Raw genomic sequence first — 20,114 nt, 5'->3', positions numbered from 1 at the left:
TTGACGTTTGTGAGAGCTAGAGCAGCATTGCAGTAATTAACTGGGATTTTTTTTTTTTTTTTACAATTGATCATTTTGAGCGTTTTATGACCTGTAATTCCTTACAGTGTTAGCTTAGCCTCTGAAGCCCAGCTATCTAGCGTTAGCTTGTATTAGCTGGTCTCAGCTGGCTTGAAACCCAGCTCTTTAATCGCTTTCCTTGGGACATTTTAAAGAATCGTTCATAAAAATGGCCGTTGTGAACGAAAACGTCCTGAAGAAAATGCTGAAGGTAAATTTGCTAACATTCTACCGGGACAGACACTTGCATGGCACTAGAGCATTTAGAAAGCAAGCTAATGCTACTATGACAGCTGTTCTGGCAATTCCTAGAATTTTAAAACTCACACTCCCTGTTTTACTATGTTCTGGCAAGCTAAAGTTTCTCAAACATCTATTTTGAAATCACTGGCTTCTATGTAAAAGGTTCACCTGCCAATTTAATGGCAATACCAATTTCTGACGTTCCACACTCTTAACGCTACGTGGTGAAATTCGTTATGGCTTTATTGCTGTCTTTTTGACTTCTGATTTTTCACGGAAAAGAGGATTCTGAACTTTGAGAATATGATCGCCATTTTAAGTTCATACATTTTGTCATTTCATAGTCATTAACACGTCTTTAGTTTTTGTGCGTGTGTGTGTGTGGGGGGGGTGAAGACGGAAGGGCGATTTTAGAGGCTCTAAAAGTATGTCTAATAAGACTGATACGATGCATTGAACTCCATTAGTAGATACAACAAATCTATGTAAATTAGCTTAATTTAATGAAAGTTGTTCGTACCTTATGGGTAAAATTAATTTAATTTCCAAAGCATGAAAATGTAAACATTTGCGCCTGTTTTCAATTTTTGAACTTGCAACATTCATTGTTAGCATTCTTCTGTCCTCTTGTGCAGCCATACAAGTACAGAGAACTGACTGTTCGACAGATTACTAACGTCATTTCCCAGTACAAAGACTTGAAACCACTTATGGATGGTTATGGTAAATTGATCTTTTTGTCAACTGCATGGTTTCACTTGCACATTATTGAAAAGGTCTTGTTTGTTTTTCTAGTTGTCATTTGATGTTTCTGTGTTTCAGTGTTCAATGATGGCTCCACAAAAGACCTCATGAGTTTAACCGGAACAGTTCCTGTGAGCTACCGAGGTAAACATCCCCGCATGTATTGTCAAAATCTTCTTGTTGTGATAACTGGACCTGAATTTCTTCATTTGAAGATGTTTTCACCCCTCAGTTCAGACTGACTTTGTTGCCACGACAAGAACATTTTGACAAGAATTCACCATGACCTGGATGACTGAAAACCTCCACAGATAGATGCCTGCATGTAGTATCAAAATTGCTCTTTATTTTTTTGGGCAACATTTGACCTTTAGGATAATTACACAATTTTAAGGTCTTCTATCTTTTAAGTGCTCGTCTCCTTGGTCCAACATTTTGTCCATAAAAAAATTGTTTTCTGGATCAAATTGGCAAATGCCCTGTTGACCATCAGCAAGGGAGATGAATCTGCCAGATCACCTGAAGGTCACACGCCCTTGATTTTTCCAAAGGTTCTCCTGCTATTAGTCGTTAAAAAACATAATCTACAGATGTTCAAACCCAACTCAGAGTTTTAGTCCGACCTTTGAGGGTCTTCTGTCATTGGTAAATATGGTTTCAGTCAGGAATGTAAAGAGGTTTCCATCAGAGCCATACTGTAGGATCGTTGAACAAACTGTCTATATTTTTCCTGGTGTAATGTATTTATAATGACTAACGTTTTGCACTTCTTAGTTCCTCATTCAGTGTCCTCAGTAGCTGAAACGCATAATTGTTTTACACTAATAAATTGAACGAGACAGTGGCTCCCTGCCAATGTGCAGCCCATTGGTTCAAATCCTAGGAAAATACCAGAAACGCAGGGGAATGAGGTTAACTGGAGAGAACATGCTACAGATGAAGTTCAACTGCCATATTGACTCCTGAGTTTCTGAAGTTACCATAATTGAGTCATTTGAAATGATTAACTCACCGTATTTTATTTGTATCTTGATCCTAGCAGTTCACAATATCTAGGTTCCTGTCATTACATACATGTACATATGAAGTGTTTTCTTTTGGGTTAAAATAGCTTTTCTTACATACCTCTCAAATCAGATTGGCAATGTTTGCCTGATGCACCTTGTTTGCCTGATGACCATCCAACTATAAAAGACAACAGCTGCATTGTTCAAATTCTAGTACAACACTATAATATATAATTTATAGTTAATTAATTTAAAGAAGGTACCTTTATAAACATACCAGGGATAGTAATGGTACAGAACAAACATTTTAATACTGTCTTTTGTAGGAAATGTCTACAATATTCCAGTGTGTCTGTGGTTGGTAGACACATACCCCTACAACCCTCCGATATGTTTTGTCAAACCCACCAATGCCATGATGATCAAGACAGGCAAACACATTGATGCAAATGGAAAGATCTATCTGCCCTATCTGCATGAGTGGAAGCATGTGAGTAAGATCTTTTATCAGTGTTATAGAATATATTGTAGGATATTTGTATTGGGATATGCAAAAACATTGAACCAAACTTTGAAGAAAAAATGTGATTTTGATTTGAGACCTTTTTTTTCTATCCACTCTCTAGCCTCAGTCAGACCTGTACGGCCTCATTCAGGTGATGATTGTGGTGTTTGGAGAGGAGCCGCCCGTGTTTTCTCGGCCAACAACACAAGCACCGTACCAGGCCTTCCAAGCTGCTGGACCACCAAACCGTGAGTGAAGCTGTCACTACTCTGTGATGTACTGAATATTCAAGGCAATCAGATAATATGTGAGCCATTGAATGCATTGAAGCAGTATTGCCCGGGGAAGCTAACGTAAACGTTAACATACTCATCACATCATTATATGAATACTTTTTGCACAATAACAGAAATTATTGTCATGGTTTAAGAATACGTGGGTTTTAGTGGCTGTCTAATGTATATTATCCTGATCGGGTTTATGGTTAACCCCATCAAATGAGGGTTTTGATATTTTAATATAATGAATAATGACATAGCAAAATGTTTAAGTTTATTGCAGCTATGTATTGGAGGGCTGCATTTCAAAATCACACATGTGGCTCTTTTTTCAGCAGGTGGCGCTCCAACACCACAAAAGTACACAGTATTTTCCACTCTGATTGTTTAATGTCCATTTTTTCCTCTAGCTTCATACATGCCAGGCATGCCCACAGTCTCGGCCTATGGTCCCAGTCCAAATCCAGGGTGAGATATTTACTTTTACAGTCTTCCAACTATGTTGGAGCGCTCGTGCAAACAATCCTGTTCTGACATGATTGTCTCAATACAATCTTGGCGTGATATCTCACAGAAGTATTTTTCTGAAAGACCTGTTCAAACACTTCTTAGTTTGCGTAATCTTAAAAGTAGATGCCTAAAATATTGTGAAAAGCATTACTAATTGTATTTTTGGAACCATGTGACTTTGCAGAGGCTACCCAGGCTACCAGTACTCAGGAGGCAACTCTTACCCTGCGACTGCTGGCCCAGGGCAGTACCCCACCCAGACTCCAGTCTCGACAGTGGGTATGTATTACATATCATGTCAAAGATATTTTTTCCCTGAAAATTAATACAAATTTTTAATGTGAATTGTTCACAAGCATTTAAATCTGGAGTGAACTCTGTGACAGAGTTGGGTCTGTTCTCTCAGAAACAGTAATATCTTGCATTTTCCCGTCTATATAGTTTATTCCACACCTAATTAATTCAAAGATTCAAAGGATCCAGTGTTTAATTTCATGTGAACATTAAGGAAAAATTTCACAAATAAATTCTTACTTTGCTGTCTGCGGTGAATGCTAGTGTAACATAAGTTGCATATGTGCAATCACCATATATGCTAGTAAGAAAACTTTTAATACTATATTTGCAGTAATTGCAAAAGAATAGGAGACTGATGAGAAACGATATCTTTACGTCTTCCTATGGTTTTTAGTGAACTCGATTACAGCTGACCTTCTGACTTCCAAACTTTCACCCTCTGTGACTTCTGTGGCATGCTGAGTTGCCAGTGAAGGGTCATCAGTTGTAACACGAGTTGGGAGCATTAAAGGCCAAAGGGCTGAATGGACCTGCAGGGGAAAGGAGGCCTTTCCAATCCCCACACCACACACTGAACCAGGACCGCACAAAGCTATATTTAGGACAGTAACACAAACTCCACACAAAGACTATGGATCCGTCTGCTGCCTTTTAGCAGAGGTGAATGCCTGGTTAAGCTTCAGCCTGCTGGTGGCGATTTATAATTAGTAAGGTAAAGAAATGTCTTTGCCTCAAGACAACTTGCATCAACTCTGACATTTGTAATGCTGACTCCTCACTGGAGTACATGATGCGGTCTTGACTCTGAAAAAATCCAATGGTGCATTTACCCTTGCGTAACATGGTGTCTGTGAACAACTGGAGGTGCTGTGTGTGTGTGAGACCATTTTCCTCCAAGGATTTTGATGTGTGTTCAGTATCTATCTTATTATGATTTATTAATGAAAATGTCATTCTTATTACCCAAAAACCAAGCTGCAACCTCATGTTTAACCGTATGGTTTTTAGTGTCTGTTGTTTTACTAGATGGCACCGCTGCCTGTGCATCCAATAAACTTCCATCGCATAATCATAATGATAATGATAATCATACAGTGGCATCCAATAAGAAAGAAGTTCAAGGTGGAGGTGGCACTTCATTAGATCAGCTCTGAGACCCTTCTTGTTTGCAGTAGTGATGGACAGGCTGACCGATGAGGTTAGACAGGAATCTCCATGAGCCATTATGTTTGCAGATGACATTGTAATCTGTAGTGAGAGCAGGGTACAGGTTGATGAAAATCTTGAAAAGTAGAGGTATGCTCTGGAAAGGAGAGGAATGAAGATTAGTTACAGCAAGACAGAATATATGTGTGTGAATGAGAGGAGCCCGGATGGAACAGTGAGGCTACAAGGTGTGGAGATTAAGAGGTTGGAGGATTTCAAATAGGGTCAACAGTCTAGAGTAACAGAGAGTTTGGAAAAGAGGTAAAGAAACTGGTTCAAGCAGGTTGGAATTGGTGGAGAAAAGTGTCGGGGTATTATGCGATAGAAAAATATCAGCCAGAATAAAAGGAAAGGTGTGTAAGACAGTGGTGAGACCAGTGATGCTGTATGGTTTGAGACAGCGACATTTAAGAAAAGACAGGAAGCAGAGCTGGAGGTTGCAGAGATGAAGACGCTGAGGTTCTCTATGGAAGTGACGAGGTTGGATAGGATCAGGAATGAGTCTGTTAGAGGAACAGCACATGTTAGATGTTTTGGAGAGAGGGTCAGAGAATTTGTTCGGTCATGAACAAAGGAGGGATAGTGAATTTATTGATAGACGGATGCTGGAATTGGAACTGCCAGACAGGAGGTCTAGAGAAAGACCAAAAAGAAGATTTATGGATGTCGTGAGAGAGGATATGAAGTTAGTTGGTGTGAGAAAGGAGGATACAATAAATACAATTCAAAAGTGTTAGATGGAAAAGGTTGATTCGCTGTGGCGACCTCTGAAGGGAAAAGCCGAAAGGAATAGAAGATACAGTGGAATCCAAAAGAAAGCTACCTCTTCTTTTTGACCACCGTTCAGACAGAGTGGCTCCTCCAAATTTACACCCCCCACCTATCTGAAATACCCACCCATTCAAGACAAATAAGTATGATATTGCTGACATTAAGCCTCAGGTGCAAAGTTGCTCCAGATTAGGGCCAAATCTACATACTCTTTCAGATGTCAAGCACAGGGAGGTACTGCCCATGTAAGTGACGTTAACCAGGGGCTTAGATACCATACAGTTTGTATACTTGTGTTATTTCAGAAATTGTGAATCAAAGTACAAAAAATAAATTATTCTTGGTTGCTAATGTGCAAAAACATGCAAAACTGAAAATGCAGTATAAGTTCTTCAGTGATATACACTGTTGTTAGTTACTCCGATTCAAGTAGATGGAGCCAGCATCAGATTCTAGTCGTCAATCACTTGTGTTCTTGTTCACACAACTTATTTTTTCCAGCATGTTTTTTTTTTTTCGTCAGTGTGGCATCACCATGTTATGTCTTTTCCCCTTAAGGCCAGAGCAGAGATGGCACCATTGGAGAGGACACCATCCGCGCATCTTTGATCTCTGCTGTGAGTGACAAGCTGCGCTGGAGGATGAAGGAGGAGATGGACAGAGCTCAGGCAGAGCTGGACGCCCTGAAGCGAACAGAGGAAGACCTGAAGAAGGGTCATCAGAAGCTGGAGGAGATGATCTCAAGACTGGATCAGGAAGTGGTGAGAACGGTTCTCATTCTCTGTCTGAAGCCAATATACCATGAGTTTGCATGTTTTCTACTGTAGAGTTCAATGTTGGAATGACAATGGCTGTTTCCCCCAGGCTGATGTAGACAGGAACATTGAGCTGCTGAAGAGAAAGGATGATGAGCTCAGTGACGCCTTGGAGAAGATGGAGAACCAGTCGGAGAACAACGACATTGATGACGTCATTGTGCCGACGGCTCCGCTCTACAAGCAGATCCTGAACCTTTACGCTGAGGAAAACGCAATCGAGGACACGATCTTCTATCTGGGAGAGGCTCTCCGCCGGGGTGTCATAGATTTGGAGGTCTTTCTCAAGGTGACAATTTCACCAGTCAGAATATACACCCTGTAAGGCAGATATGAGCTTATCCATGTTTTCAGGTCTCACCGTTGTTGACTTTTCATCTCTCTTTGTTACAGCACGTTCGCCTCCTCTCCAGGAAGCAGTTTCAGCTTCGTGCTCTCATGCAGAAAGCCCGCAAGACTGCTGGACTCAGTGATCTCTACTGACCTGCACCTGCACTGTCAAATTTGATAGCTTTCATATCTTCACGCTTTTCTCGCTCCTTTTCCTTGTTTTATTATTTTTTTGTTTGACTTTTTTTTTTTTATATATTCATGTAGTTTAAACAACTCCCTTCTTGAATTCAAAGATCTGTTGGCCCTTTCTGGCTATATAGCCAGTCACTGACAGAATTTGTATTGTGTTCAGACCAAACATCTGAGCAGACATAGACATGAAGTTGTTACTTTTTTTTTTCCCCCCAAATATTATACAAAAGCCATTATCCTGTTCTCCTGACCCTGCGCCTTTAGTGAAGATTCTAGACACACTTGACATGTCATATGTCCTGTTCTCACGTGTTAATGGACACAGAGGGTCAGCGTGGAGGCCAGAACATGTTTCACTTCACGATCACATACAATGTCATTGGCCTAGTAAGCACAAATATTTTGGGGCGAGTAGAGAGAGGCTTTGTACAGAGTCAAATATGCCCACGCCCCTCATTATGAAAGGATGCGCTCTGACATAAATACCCTGGGCGACCATTCAGGAAGAACAGAGGTCAGAATCGGGATTTAGATCATCATGAGTCACCTTCCTGTGCCACTGAGACAAACACAATATTTTATATTTATTACCAGCCATCATTGACCTGATCTGTGGTCGTGCTGCCATATCTGAAATCTGATGTGGACATTTTCATCATTGTCAGATGGTCAGAACCCACTCTTTAGGTTGCGTTACCCAATTGTCCACTGTTGTAGTTTCAATCCTCAGATATGATGGCCAACTTTGGATCTCTTCTTTTGCTTTCACAGTTGAAATTCTGTCATTTATAGTTCACTGTTCTTCTCGTGCTGTCCAGTCTTTCGCATTGTTCATCGTACTTTGACATTTTCCATCAAAGTAAGGAGAGTATTTTGTATAAAGGAGTGTTCGAGGGTACAAAATAAATACTGTACTAATCAAAAATTTAACTTATGTAAAGTCTGCAGACAGGTCTCATTTAAGTAAATTAGCCTTCTACTAAATGCACTTTGAAATGTATGATAGAATATATACTGTTTTTTTTCATTTCTTATTCAACCATAGACCACCAGTTCTTTTGTATCTGTAGATTTATGTAAATCAGTTCAAATAAAATAAATCTGATTTAATGGCGCACTTCATTTATCACAGTGAAGGTGAACTTCTCTGTAGAAGTTCAGACTGCCCTTAGTCAGTGACATGATGAATGCTAAAATATTGGTTGGAACACTTACTGGAGATACAAAGTTTAGTGTGCACAAAAATACAAGGCATACAAATCACTCTTCAGTAATGGATGAGGTGGTTTGTGAAAAAAAATCATAGGTGCCTCCCTTTCAACCTGAATGTGCTCCTGTTCACCTGCTGCGCTGTGCGTAAAACCTGGCGCCACGTTGTTATGTGTGAAAACCATCTGGGTCTGCATTGGATCACACCGAGAACAGATGACTCAGCTCTTTGTTGAAAACACGTCCACTGACCAAAAAGGCAACAACATAACACTCCGCTCTCATTCTGGCAGGTTTATTTGATAACAACAAATAATCCATGTCCGGGTACAGCATCTGAGTGAGTAAGTTATGGTAATAAATACTGTAATATGAACACAGATTGCATCAGTATTAACAGGTGAGCTTTATGTAGTCAATTTTATTTTAACATACTTTTTGATGAATGGGATTGAGATAAAAATGTTTTCTTCTTTCAGGGTATTTAGGGTGCGCAATGAACACCTTTAGGATTTTTATCCTGTCATAACTCAAGACAGTATATGATGCTATGGACTTTCCATTGGCTCTCTGTTATCTATTTATGGGGTGTATCCCTTCTTCTCAGTGCCATAAACTGCACGTCAGGTCTCTCTGTCTAAACATTTGATCGAGTTTCGTTTGATAGTTTCAATTCCAGAGAGAAGCCGTAACGTTGCTATTGAAATGAATGTACTTTTGGATCGCATGATATGCGCTGTGTTGTTCCAGCTTAAGGTTGGTTAGGACGCCGTCCTCATAGAGAATGGAATGTCTCCATTATACTCTGAATAAAAAGTAAACAGAGATTAACCATTGGAAAAATCCCAACAGGCAACAATAACAGAATACACAGAATAAATACGAACTACACGAGGTGCACAGGAAGCTGTGAGGTTGCTCAGTTACAACATACAGTACAGAGTATATGCAAAGGCCTTGGGTTTGTTGACTTGACAGGGAACCAGGTAGATATGCCCCCCCCAACAAGGACGTTTCTGAGGTTTCCATCATGAAGACAGGCATCTCATATCAACATCTAGTCTTCAGTAATTCAGCTTTAAACACTTGGCCTTTTTCTTCATTGCAGAGGTCTAATTCTCTGTTGCTATGAGATACGGGAGGTATGAGGGGAATCTACAACACAGTGTTTGGTGCAGTTTCAGGAGAGACTAGGAGCAACTGCAAGTGCCACTCTTTACAGGGTGAGCTCCTTCTGTACAGCCCACAGGGTCTCAGCGCTCTTCACCAGCTGCTTCTCCTCATCAGGCTTCAGAGTCATGTGAATGACATCTGTCAGACCACTGTTGCCCAGGACACAGGGGACACTGAGGAAGACCTCGTCCTTCACTCCGTGCATGCCCTGTCGAATGAAGATGGTCGAGGACAGCAAGGACAGGGTTAGAGGAAATCTCATGGCATTGGTACGGTCACACAGGATGTGCAAGAAGGGGTCCTTACCTGAACCAGTGTGGAGACAGGGTGTACTTTATGCAGGTTCTTTGTGATGCTTTCCACCAGATCGGCCACAGACATGCCGATAGCCCAGGAAGTGTAGCCCTTCAGCTTAATCACCTCATAGGCACTGTGGAGCAAACACACAGACACACACAATCAGACTGTAACAGCAGTGACAATCAAACTGGATTTTTGCAATGTTTTTTTTTTAACCAAATAAAAAAATCCGGTATCTAAAATTCACAGAGTTTATTCAAGATAAAGGTGCTCCCCTACTTGTATGGCTTCATGTTTTCTTTAGTGGGGAAACAACAGTTCTCTTATCCCTTTATCTTTCTGAAACGAAAACCTGCAAAGCACCTTTTGTGCTGTACACGGCCACTGTGCCCTCGCTCGTCTGTGCAAGATAATCCCTGCTTCCAACGAAATAATAAAGAGGCAAAACAGAAACCAAGTTCTGCATGACTCAACTATAAACAGGAAAAACAACTTCACTTGAACAAGAACCACCAGCCTGAGTGAGTGAGGTAATCTAGAGGTTACAGTTCCTAAGAAAAATTAATTTGTAAGGAGGAATCTTTTTTTTTTGGAATTGGGAATTCTCAGGTGTTCCATTCATGCCGACCTGGAATACACATGCGGCTGTGAGTGCAATTATACAGTGTAATGTCACAGATAGAAGCACAGTTTTTTGTCTGCACTGGCTGCCAGGCTGTAGTGAACAAGCGACATGCTGCTGCGCTGAATAGAGGCCCTGCGTCCCTTTTGGATGGCCAGTACCACTGAATGTGCCTGAGCCTGTTTGGATGTTTTGGTCTTTACACAAAAAACAAAATGTGATGGTAGAGATTTAGTTTGAAAAAAACAAAGCCCCTTTTTCTCCAGAGGCAGGAGCTTTATTCAACCAACAGCCTGCACACAGACTCCAGTGGTAAATGTGAAAGAGGGAATGTGATGGGATGGAGGGGTTTATGGAAGTCAATGAATAAATTGTAGCTACCCAGCAACCACCATCTTGTGAACCTCCTTCCACTTGTCGGCATCTCCCTCACCCCCCATCTGCGGGTTGAGGGCTTGCAGAGAAACTCCGGCCACATTCACGCCACTCCACACGGGTACTGGGAGAAACAAGCAGACGCAAATTAATTATATTAGCTAAACAATAGTACGAGTCATACACACAAATGCAGCTTAAGCAGGTAGTGATGGGCCTAAATTCAGGGTGATCTCCAGACCAACAAGTGACATTAAATAACCAGTGTAGATTTATTTTTGGCCTATGCTGCATACCACTGGAGTCTCCATGCTCTCCGATGATCCAGCCATGGCAGCTTGAGGGGTGGAGGTGGAGCTTCTCCCCCATGATGTGGCGGAAACGTGCAGAGTCCAGATTGGTGCCAGAGCCGATGACGCGGTGGCGGGGGAAGCCGCTCAGCTTCCAGGCCACATAGGTCAGGATGTCCACTAAGAGAACATAACAGTGGGTGAGAAATGACCTGACAAGAGTTTATTTTTAATCTTGTTTCCTGAACTTTAGTCCTACTTAGAAAGACACATATTTTCATGACTGGAGTGACACTCAGCAAAAAAACTGTGCTTATCTATTTTAAGCTTATTTGCTGACATTTATTCAAGGCTAATTCTTTTATTCAGCTGCAGTCTGGTTTAGTAAGGACATGGTCAGTTTCAACTGGTTCTTAAATACACAAAATTTTCCTGAGATAGTGTGAGTACCGCAAGTTCTGCCCAACTATTTTGTTTGTTTTCTGAACGCAACTGCTCCGATTTCACTCAGTCTAACCTGGGTTAGAGACCACCATCAGGATGCAGTTTGGGCTGTACTTGACAATGTTTGGGATGATGAACTTGAAGATGTTGACGTTGCGCTGCACCAGGTTGAGGCGGCTCTCTCCCTCCTGCTGGCGAGCACCGGCAGTTACCACCACAACCCTGGAGTTGGCTGTGACGCTGTAGTCTGGCACCAGGAAAAAAAACAAAAACCTCTAATGTAACGGCAGATTGTAATGTTAGGTTAGTTGTACTGTTGTGCCGGAATTCTCACCTTTGTCCGCCACAATTTTGTGCGTCTTGAGAAAGAGGGACCCGTGTTGCAGATCCATGGCCTCACCCTTCAGCTTGTCTTCCATCACGTCAACCAGAGCCAGCTCATCACACAAGTCCTGTTGAACATGCAGCACAAACACCTTGATGTCACCCTGACTACTTGAAACAGCTATATCTTAAAGTAATCCTGAGTTGATCGTCAGCTGGCACACCGTCAGCTAACATGACTGTGAGCAGAACACAACGATAAAAGCGGGCACACCGTGTTTCACTGTGTGAAGACAAATGTATTTCCTGTATACGCTTAAAAATAAACAATTGTGGGATGCTGTGATTAATACATTGCTCTCACTGAAGTCAGACTGGTAAATATTTACCGGTACACGTATTCATCTATACATATTCTTCACGTTATTTTCAGATTTTACTCTTTTATATTTAACGAAAATCTTGTGTTGTGTGAGTCAATTGATTTAGATGAATGAAATACCCAAATTCTATAATACTATTACAAAATGTTTCAAGACATTGATTACAACAGTATTATAGTATATACTACATTCTTCTTCTCCTTTCAGCTTTTCCCTTCAGGGGTCGCCACAGCGAATCAACCTGAGTCTGGCTTCTCTGACCTTCTCTCCAAAACATCTAACATGTGCTGTCCCTCTGACAGACTCATTCCTGATCCTATCCATCCTCATCACATCCAAAGAGAACCTCAGCATCTTCATCTCTGTGACCTCCAGCTCTGCCTCCTGTCTTTTCTTCGATGTCCCTGTCTCTAAACCATACAGCATCGCTGGTCTCACCACTCTCTTACACACCTTTCCTTTCATTCTGGCTGATAGTCTTTTTTCTCATAGCACCCTTGACACTTTTCTCCACCCATTCTAACCTGCTTGAACTCATCTATTCATCTCTTTTCCACGCTCTCGGCTGCTCTGGACTGTTGACCCCAAGTACATGAAATGCTCCAACTTCTTGATCACCACTCCCGGTAGTGATAAATATTCTGTCCCCATTGTACACCCCTGCTAAGCACAATGCATGTGCTTCTTGTCCATTTTCCTAAAATAAACATTTGGTGGTGTATTGAAATGCATTTGAATGTGATAAAATACAAATTACAAATACTCATGAAGATGATAATAATAACAACAACTCTGATAATCCAAAAATCTCCCACATTCCATGAAGGTGGATTAAACATAGCAGTGCTACTGAGAGGATTGTTATGGCTCAGTCGGGAAAATGAAAAGCAAAGTGAAAATGTTAGGAGTAGCAAATGACATTCTTACCAGAATGGGCAGAATTTTTTTTTTTTAGTGAATGAAAATTAAAAAAAAAACGTTTGCCTACTTTGCCAATATCACAGTCTTTCCTCAAAGGATACCTTGGTGACTTAGGTAAGAAAAAGACCTTATGAAAGCCATGTGAGTTGACACGGTGTTACAACATATCAAATGTGCTGTAGATGTGTTGGAATTCAAATGTTGTGTGCCTCTTTGCAGATGAGGTTTTGTTAGGGTCTTTATGCTGAACTACTTCACCATTTTCTTTCTAGACAAAAGGATGAAGCACCACTTCACTGCACATAGCCGGTCTCACCTTAAGCAGGACGCTGATGGCAGACGCCATGCCAACCATGCCGACACCAACCACCGTAACCTTGTTCCTGCTGCCAACAGGCTCCTCCTTCATCACATGGGTGATGAGTTTCTCCTTGGTGGACATCTGAGTGAAACAAGACAATAAAACGGATGTGTGATGTTCCAGGGGGGATAAAGGGAAGGAAGGTACGTGCAATATAGACGTTAGACTATGGTGCATCTACTTCCTCATTTAGCAAGAGGATGAATTGAAGAATGGAATTTCCTCTTAGTCCATCAGAATGACTCACTATTACAGAATTATGCCATTGACCTTTCAATGCCCTTAATTGCAATTGTAAAAAAAAAAAAATTTGCAATGTTTCACTTCGTAACTTGCACTTGTGGTCACCCTCTCTAAACTTCTCACAAACAGAGCTAAGGTCTCTGTGGCAACCAACATGTGGGAAAGTACAACCCCCCTGTCTCAGTGAAAGTAGGCCCATCCCTCATGAGCACATTGTTTCTGCTTCCTGGTTGAGTAAACGTGGTTGTAGACTCCTTCATTTCATCAGAATGACTCATCTGATTTTCACCAACCTGGTGCATGGCATGATTTAAATGCTGAGATGATAGCCTGAAGACATCAACGAAAGCATCTCTGTGATGTGTGTACACACACTATCATGATAAACACTTGTCCTTCTAACTTATGTATCTTACTCCAGGTCACTATTCACCGGCCTAACCCCTAAAATGAATTTGTTTTGCTCCTAACCAGTGGAACGACTGTTAATTTGCGGGAAAGGATTAGCCGTTCTTTCTAATCCTGTCTTAACTATTCAGCAAAAACCGATCAAATATTTTCCATTGAAGCAAATCAAAAAGCGGATTACAAGGATTATTAGTAGTTTAAACAGCCTAATACAATATAGTTAAAGAATGATGTGAGTCATGCTTTGGATTATGGCCATTTCTGAGATTTTAAGATGTTAGCCGTTTAATAAGCAGGTGTATGTAACTGCTCTGTGTACATTTCTATTTCATTTTTGGTGGTTGCGGCCCTAACCAGCTGTATTGAACAATCTCTGGTGTTATACAACACATTGTGTTATCAAATGCGGATAGGTTCCAAAAAAACAGCGATGAGGACTATCATTTTAGCTATTTCATATAATTATTACAATAATTGTATTTACTGTGAGTTGGTTGGTCTGAAAAAAACAAGTAAACCCAAAAGCAATATTAGGCGCTCAGAACACAATTCACCTTAATGATAAAAAGTGAATATTCTTATTCTAATCCAGGTGTATTTTCAAAGATCATGGCTCGAAGTGATGCTGCTGAATGTCAGCCTTGTGAGTCACCGGAAACCTCGAACCTCAGGGCCAGACAAGTGACAGCGGGGAAATATTGACTGTCTCCGTTGTGATGCGGTAACTGCCCCAAGAATTTCTGCATCACTGAGGAACAGACCGTGATCTATTAGGTTTCCTGTACCGGGCAGCGAGGACACCGCTCCTCAAAATGTGTTAAAAGCACTTACGCTACCGTTCCTTTCATACGTCCGAATAACGGGATTTCCTCGTGTGTTATTTAACGCACAACTCATCAACCGGTGATGAGGATGGCGACCGTGAATGCAACAAGTAGGACACACACGCACGCACACACACACACACACACACACACGCACACGCGCACACACACACACACACACACACACACACACACACACACACACACACACACACACACACACACACACACACACACACACACTATATCCTGTCGCCGGTGTGGCCTCATCTCAGTCGCACCAAAAGAGATGAAGTTATATTGTTTTGAAAAAAATACAGGTCACACGGAAGCGATTAAATGTATCGATAAAAATCGCAACTCCCACCCTTATTTGGATGCGCATCACTCCCCCCGTTCCGGCTTGGATAACCGCTGTGAATGAACTATTAGCAAACGTTACTCCCAAGACGACGGTGCGCTGTAACTCCCGGCTTACCTTTAAGGGTTCGGTTTAAATGCTGGAAACGCGAGCTGGAATGTGTCTGCTCCCCCAAAGCGAGCCTTTTCCGCAGCGGTGGTGGAGTGAGGAAGGGGAGCGGGCCGGTATTTAAAGGTAGCCTCCCCTGCGCCGTCATTCGGCGTCACAGTTTTAACATGCTAATGAGATGAAGTGTCTGCGGCTCTGCCTCCGTGTTTGGAGTCACGTATGCTGACACTCACCCACACAGCATCGTTATTGTAAAAAAACGAATCTCTTTCGCGCCTTTCTTTTAGAAATATCAAACGGACGCATATCCCGAACTCTCCTTCCCATTAAAATAGAATAAAAGAAAACTCATTAGTTTTCGTGTGTTAGCATGTCACTGTTAGCATCGTTTAGCTCACACGTTTGCTAGCGGAAGATGCCGAGATGTCAATGAGCTGGTTCTCTTCTTCCGCAGTTTCCTCGTGTAGGTCCGTAATTTCTCCATCTTTATTTTCACGACAAATACGCTTAAAAATACAGCAAAGTCAGGATGAGCTGAATGTCCTCCTTTGCTTAATAATTCTGTAATTGTGTAATAATTTCTTCAGCCGTTAACAATAACCAAAGTATAAATTACGAGGCAAAACCTTAACAGGTGGCCATGAGTTATTTGTCTTGTGGTTGATTTGATATCCCATAGACAATAAATCCACCCTTATGTTGAATTATTGTCGAAATCTTCTTGTGGCAACTGGACCCTCATCCGAGAGGCTTCTTCAGTTCTGAAGTCAGTTCTCATAAACGGAAGAAGCCTCTCGGATGAGGGTGAAACGTTTTTAAGCGAATTAATCCAAGTCCAGTTGCTACGACAAGATTTCGACAAGACTTTACCATGACCTGGATGACCGAGAACCTCCGGACACCCTCGTGTTTGCAGTAAATATTTCCGCTTAATCAAATTTTCCAGTTTCACGAGACACGTAACGTTGTATCCCAAACAACTAAAAACGAAAACATACAAATGGATTAATAAAGCAAACACATACTGTATACATTGTATGAGGGTCACAGGATTTTTATAGTGGCACCACCCGCAGTCATGTTTCTATAGAATGTGACATTATTTGACGTTATTTAACAATGCCAAACCGCCCAGAACATAAAAATATTGAAACTTATGGTGCATCCTTAAAATAGATAAAAGTATCTGGAATATTGAATAATCCGTTGGAGCATCAGGCAATTGGCGCCGCCCCTTGTCGGACTTGTGTTATTACAACATAAGGCCTCATTACTCAACCTCCATTTGCTGACATAACCTGCTTCTCCCGTCAAAAAAGTAAGGTTGAACAGAACCATCTGAACCGTCAAAAGATAGAAAATACATATAGACGTGGATCAATATTTTTTGCCAAATACGATCAAAACATTTTTATGGGAAAAAAAAAACGTTTTGTAAGCGCCTGACTTTTTTTTTTTCTCGCAGATGGGCGGTTGCAATAGTCAGTCATCCAGTGCAATAGTCACAGCTTTATTTTGCAATTGTCTTCTGTAACTCAGTGTAGGAGGACAAGAAATGAGGAATCTTATTCAAGCAGCAGGTTGTTATGAAAAAATCAGCACATAGTTTAAACAAGCCACGGGCAGTAGAATACTGCCTCCAGAGCAGCCTCCAGTGTTGAATGTAATTTTGAAACGAGTCCAAAAATATTTATTCTAACACTTTTTCAAAAGATTTATGTTATACTAAAATGCTGATTCCTTTTTCCTCAATTTTACTTTTGAATTTCTCGTGGATGAGAAAGCTGTCTCAACCTACTGCAGTCACAGGGCTGCGATGTTGGCGCTTATGAATGTTTATGCTCTTTGCATGAGAACAATTAAGCAGTTAACATTTAGACAAATCTCAAAGTTTAATCTCAGGGGCCTGGACAGAGGGAGGTTTCTATCCAACTTCACAGTTCTAAATATTTATTTCAATTCACAGTGTGCTTTCTCATTAGTGAGGTTGTTTTCGATTCAGAAATAATCTAAAGTAAAGCCGCTATTCTCAAGTACCCCTTTGGATAAACATATTCTGTATTCAAGAAGGATTTTTAGAGATCCTTTAATAAAATTAGACTTTGAACATGAATGGAAACCATGCAGATATTCTGTTGCGCTGCAGGGAAATGGGATCTTGTTTCTGGGCTGTTCTATAGCATTGTGAATGGATCTGTTTCTCAGTAATCAAATGTGCTGCAACATCCCATCTGATTCTGCTGGAGGACATGTCGCCTGGTCATTGCTACGTTCCTATTAGCCTACTTAAACTAAATGAAGTATTGATGAACTAAACTAAACTAAACATTAAACATAAGAGAAAAAAGTTCTAGTTAATTAAGTTAATGTTTTTGCTGATGTTTCATTCATGTACGTTGATATCAATCCCTTTCCAATTAGGTACTGTTTAATGAGGCATGTGTCATCAAACTGCCATTTCTGCTCTTATCATTGTTCTATATTCCGTTTACAAAAGACCCAATGTTCATTTACTTCTCTACAAAGCTCAGTGTATTGTGAGCCTTCAGTGTGTCACATTAAGCAAATAAAAGTTGTTTACTAGCCATCTGTCTGATGAGTTTTGGCTGTCATGTAGTTCCAGCTCATAGCGCAGTGAAAGGGTTGGATGGCAGTCGGGGCCTCCCTCTCCTACTTTATCGGGACAGTAATATGCTAATTTGCACCAGTCATATTCTGAGGCATAAAAAATTATTACTTTGATAGTATGCAGTGGTTTGCTTTAAGCAAAACAATTTGCCAAGTATTGATATGCCAAGTGTTTTACTGGGAGTTTTTATACTGCCACAAATTAAGAGCTGCATGCTTTGCAGTTTGCCTCGCTTTATTTATGTGTGGTATACTTTATTCAGCTCGGTGATTTCAACCTGTTCTGAACATGGAGACATGTAGAGGAACAAATACACCGTGTGTTGGTCCAGTCATTGAGAGAGTCGGGACTTTCTCAGTGCCACTTAAAGTATAAATGTTAAAGAAATAGAAATTCCAGTTCTTTACCTCATCGACCCACAATTTAAATTTCTAACCCAGTCACTGACTGACTGACCCTTGTGTCCCTGCCAACCTGGAGCTGCTGTCCCTTTTGTAAACAGCATTTAAAAAGTCCTCTGAATTTAAAAGAAGGAAGAGCCATCAACCCAGTCACCTAAGGCAAACAGATCCAAGGGGGGGGACCAGACAAAGCGTGGCTCACAAGGCCCTCATGAAGAACACAAACTTTGGACCTTGTTTTCACTTGCCCGGATGCAGAACAGCAGGGCTTCTTCCTGCAGCCAGGCCCGGGGACGGGGCTCAATGGCGAGCGCCTGGTGGTTGGGCCTTCATCTACTTGGCGGAGCACAGCCCATAGGATTGACATTTGTCCCTCTTCCCCTGGGCTCACCGCCCACAGTAAGGGCCAAGGGGGTCGAGTGCATTGTGAGCCGGGCGGTGGCTGGAGCAGGGGACTTTGGCGGCCTGATCCTCAGCTGCAGAAGTTGGCTCTTGGAACATGGAATGTCACCTCTCTGGCGAGGAAGGAGGCCATCTGGTGCACGAGGCTGAGAGATTCCGGCTAGATAGCACCTCGACGCACAGCGTGGGGTCTGGAACCAGGCCTCTTGAGAGGGGCTGGACTCTTTTTTTTTTCTCTGGAGTTGCCCCCTGGTGAGAGGCATGGGCAGGTGTTGGCATAATGATTGTCCCCCAACTTGGCACCTGTATGTTGGGGTTCAACCCGGTGGACAAGAGGGTAGCTTCCCTCCGCCTTCAGGTGAGGGGATGGGTTCTGACTGTTCTTTGTGAGGGAAGATGGATGGATGTTTGTGTTCTAAATGAGAAATCCTGATGAGAAAGGGGTTCCTAATGTGGTGGTATGTGATGCATGGGAATGTGCTGTTGAAAAATTAGGAAAAAAAATTTGATGCTTTTCCAGGTTTGTCAAAAAATGACGAAAAGGGGGCGGCTTATTCATCGGTATGTGGTGCCAAGAGAAGCTTCATCATTCGTCAGGTGGTTGACACATCGGAATGAGAATGTGGTGCTAAAAGAGCCACGAGAAATAAATGCAACAGATTTTTCTTTTGTATTTAATGTTGTTGTCTATGGGCAAGAACCTAGAGGCTTTGTCAGTTCAAGATTCTGGCTTAGACTGGAGAGCATCAGAGATCAGAAAACTGAGCTGTAATATGTTTCCTTTTTGTACTATCTTCTTGCTACCACAAGGCATGTCGAATTTTTCTTCAAAGCAATTTTTTTTTTTTTGGCTGTGGAGAAAGTTTTCATTACAAATTACCTTGGAAATGCTGCAGATAGAGCCATAAGAAATTGTTGCCATTGATATTCAATTTATTTAATGTTTAATGTTGTTTTAATATTCAATAATTTAAGATATTTTTTAGTTTCAGGGTCAATATGTGCAATAAATTAATTCCAATACGTTTTTAAGAAGAAAGAAGACATTTTTCAACAAACTTTGAATCCCTCCGCCCCTTGATTTGTACCAATTTCAAATTTTGGCTCACTGCGTGCTTGCGTTGACACCCCTTGGCAAAAATTCTGTCCGGATATTGTTTTATCACGCAACTAACCAGCAGAGAGCACTGTTGTAATGATAATGGAACCACTTCTAGACTGTTGTCGTTGGGCTTATGTTATAATGTAATGGCTATGTGCTCCTTTAATATTACACTGCTAAAATAGAGGCCGAAAGCAGCTAGTGATATCTTCATCTTCTTCTTGTCGTGCCTACTAAAATCTCACTGATCAATCTGGCTAACTTGTCTATTGA

General features: G+C 41.4%; 2 protein-coding genes across 2 annotated transcripts; one reads left to right on the top strand and one right to left on the bottom strand.

Moving 5' to 3' along the window:
- Nucleotides 1-33: 33 nt before the first annotated feature.
- Nucleotides 34-9,176, top strand: tsg101a (tumor susceptibility 101a). Its single transcript, XM_086162603.1, has 10 exons — nt 34-271; nt 939-1,026; nt 1,126-1,191; nt 2,381-2,544; nt 2,681-2,807; nt 3,248-3,305; nt 3,532-3,626; nt 6,180-6,382; nt 6,486-6,725; nt 6,830-9,176. Exons 1-10 carry the CDS (start codon nt 230-232, stop codon nt 6,917-6,919), a joined length of 1,173 nt encoding a protein of 390 aa, XP_086018729.1. The 5' UTR covers nt 34-229; the 3' UTR covers nt 6,920-9,176.
- On the bottom strand, nt 8,450-15,439 carry ldha (lactate dehydrogenase A4). Its single transcript, XM_086162604.1, has 8 exons — nt 15,317-15,439; nt 13,319-13,444; nt 11,709-11,826; nt 11,448-11,621; nt 10,937-11,110; nt 10,647-10,764; nt 9,650-9,773; nt 8,450-9,551 (listed from the first exon to the last, which is right to left on the bottom strand). The coding sequence occupies exons 2-8, from the start codon at nt 13,442-13,444 to the stop codon at nt 9,387-9,389; spliced, it is 999 nt and encodes a 332-aa protein (XP_086018730.1). The 5' UTR covers nt 15,317-15,439; the 3' UTR covers nt 8,450-9,386.
- Between the last annotated feature and the right edge of the window lie 4,675 nt (nt 15,440-20,114).

The sequence above is a fragment of the Fistularia commersonii genome, chromosome 17 (genome assembly GCF_037954325.1).
Source record: "Fistularia commersonii isolate RoL2024-O1a breed Wild chromosome 17, RoL_Fcom_v1.0, whole genome shotgun sequence".
Classification (NCBI taxonomy): Eukaryota; Metazoa; Chordata; class Actinopteri; order Syngnathiformes; family Fistulariidae; genus Fistularia; species Fistularia commersonii.
Note: the sequence above shows the minus strand (reverse complement) of the source record. Positions and strands in the feature narration are given on the sequence as shown.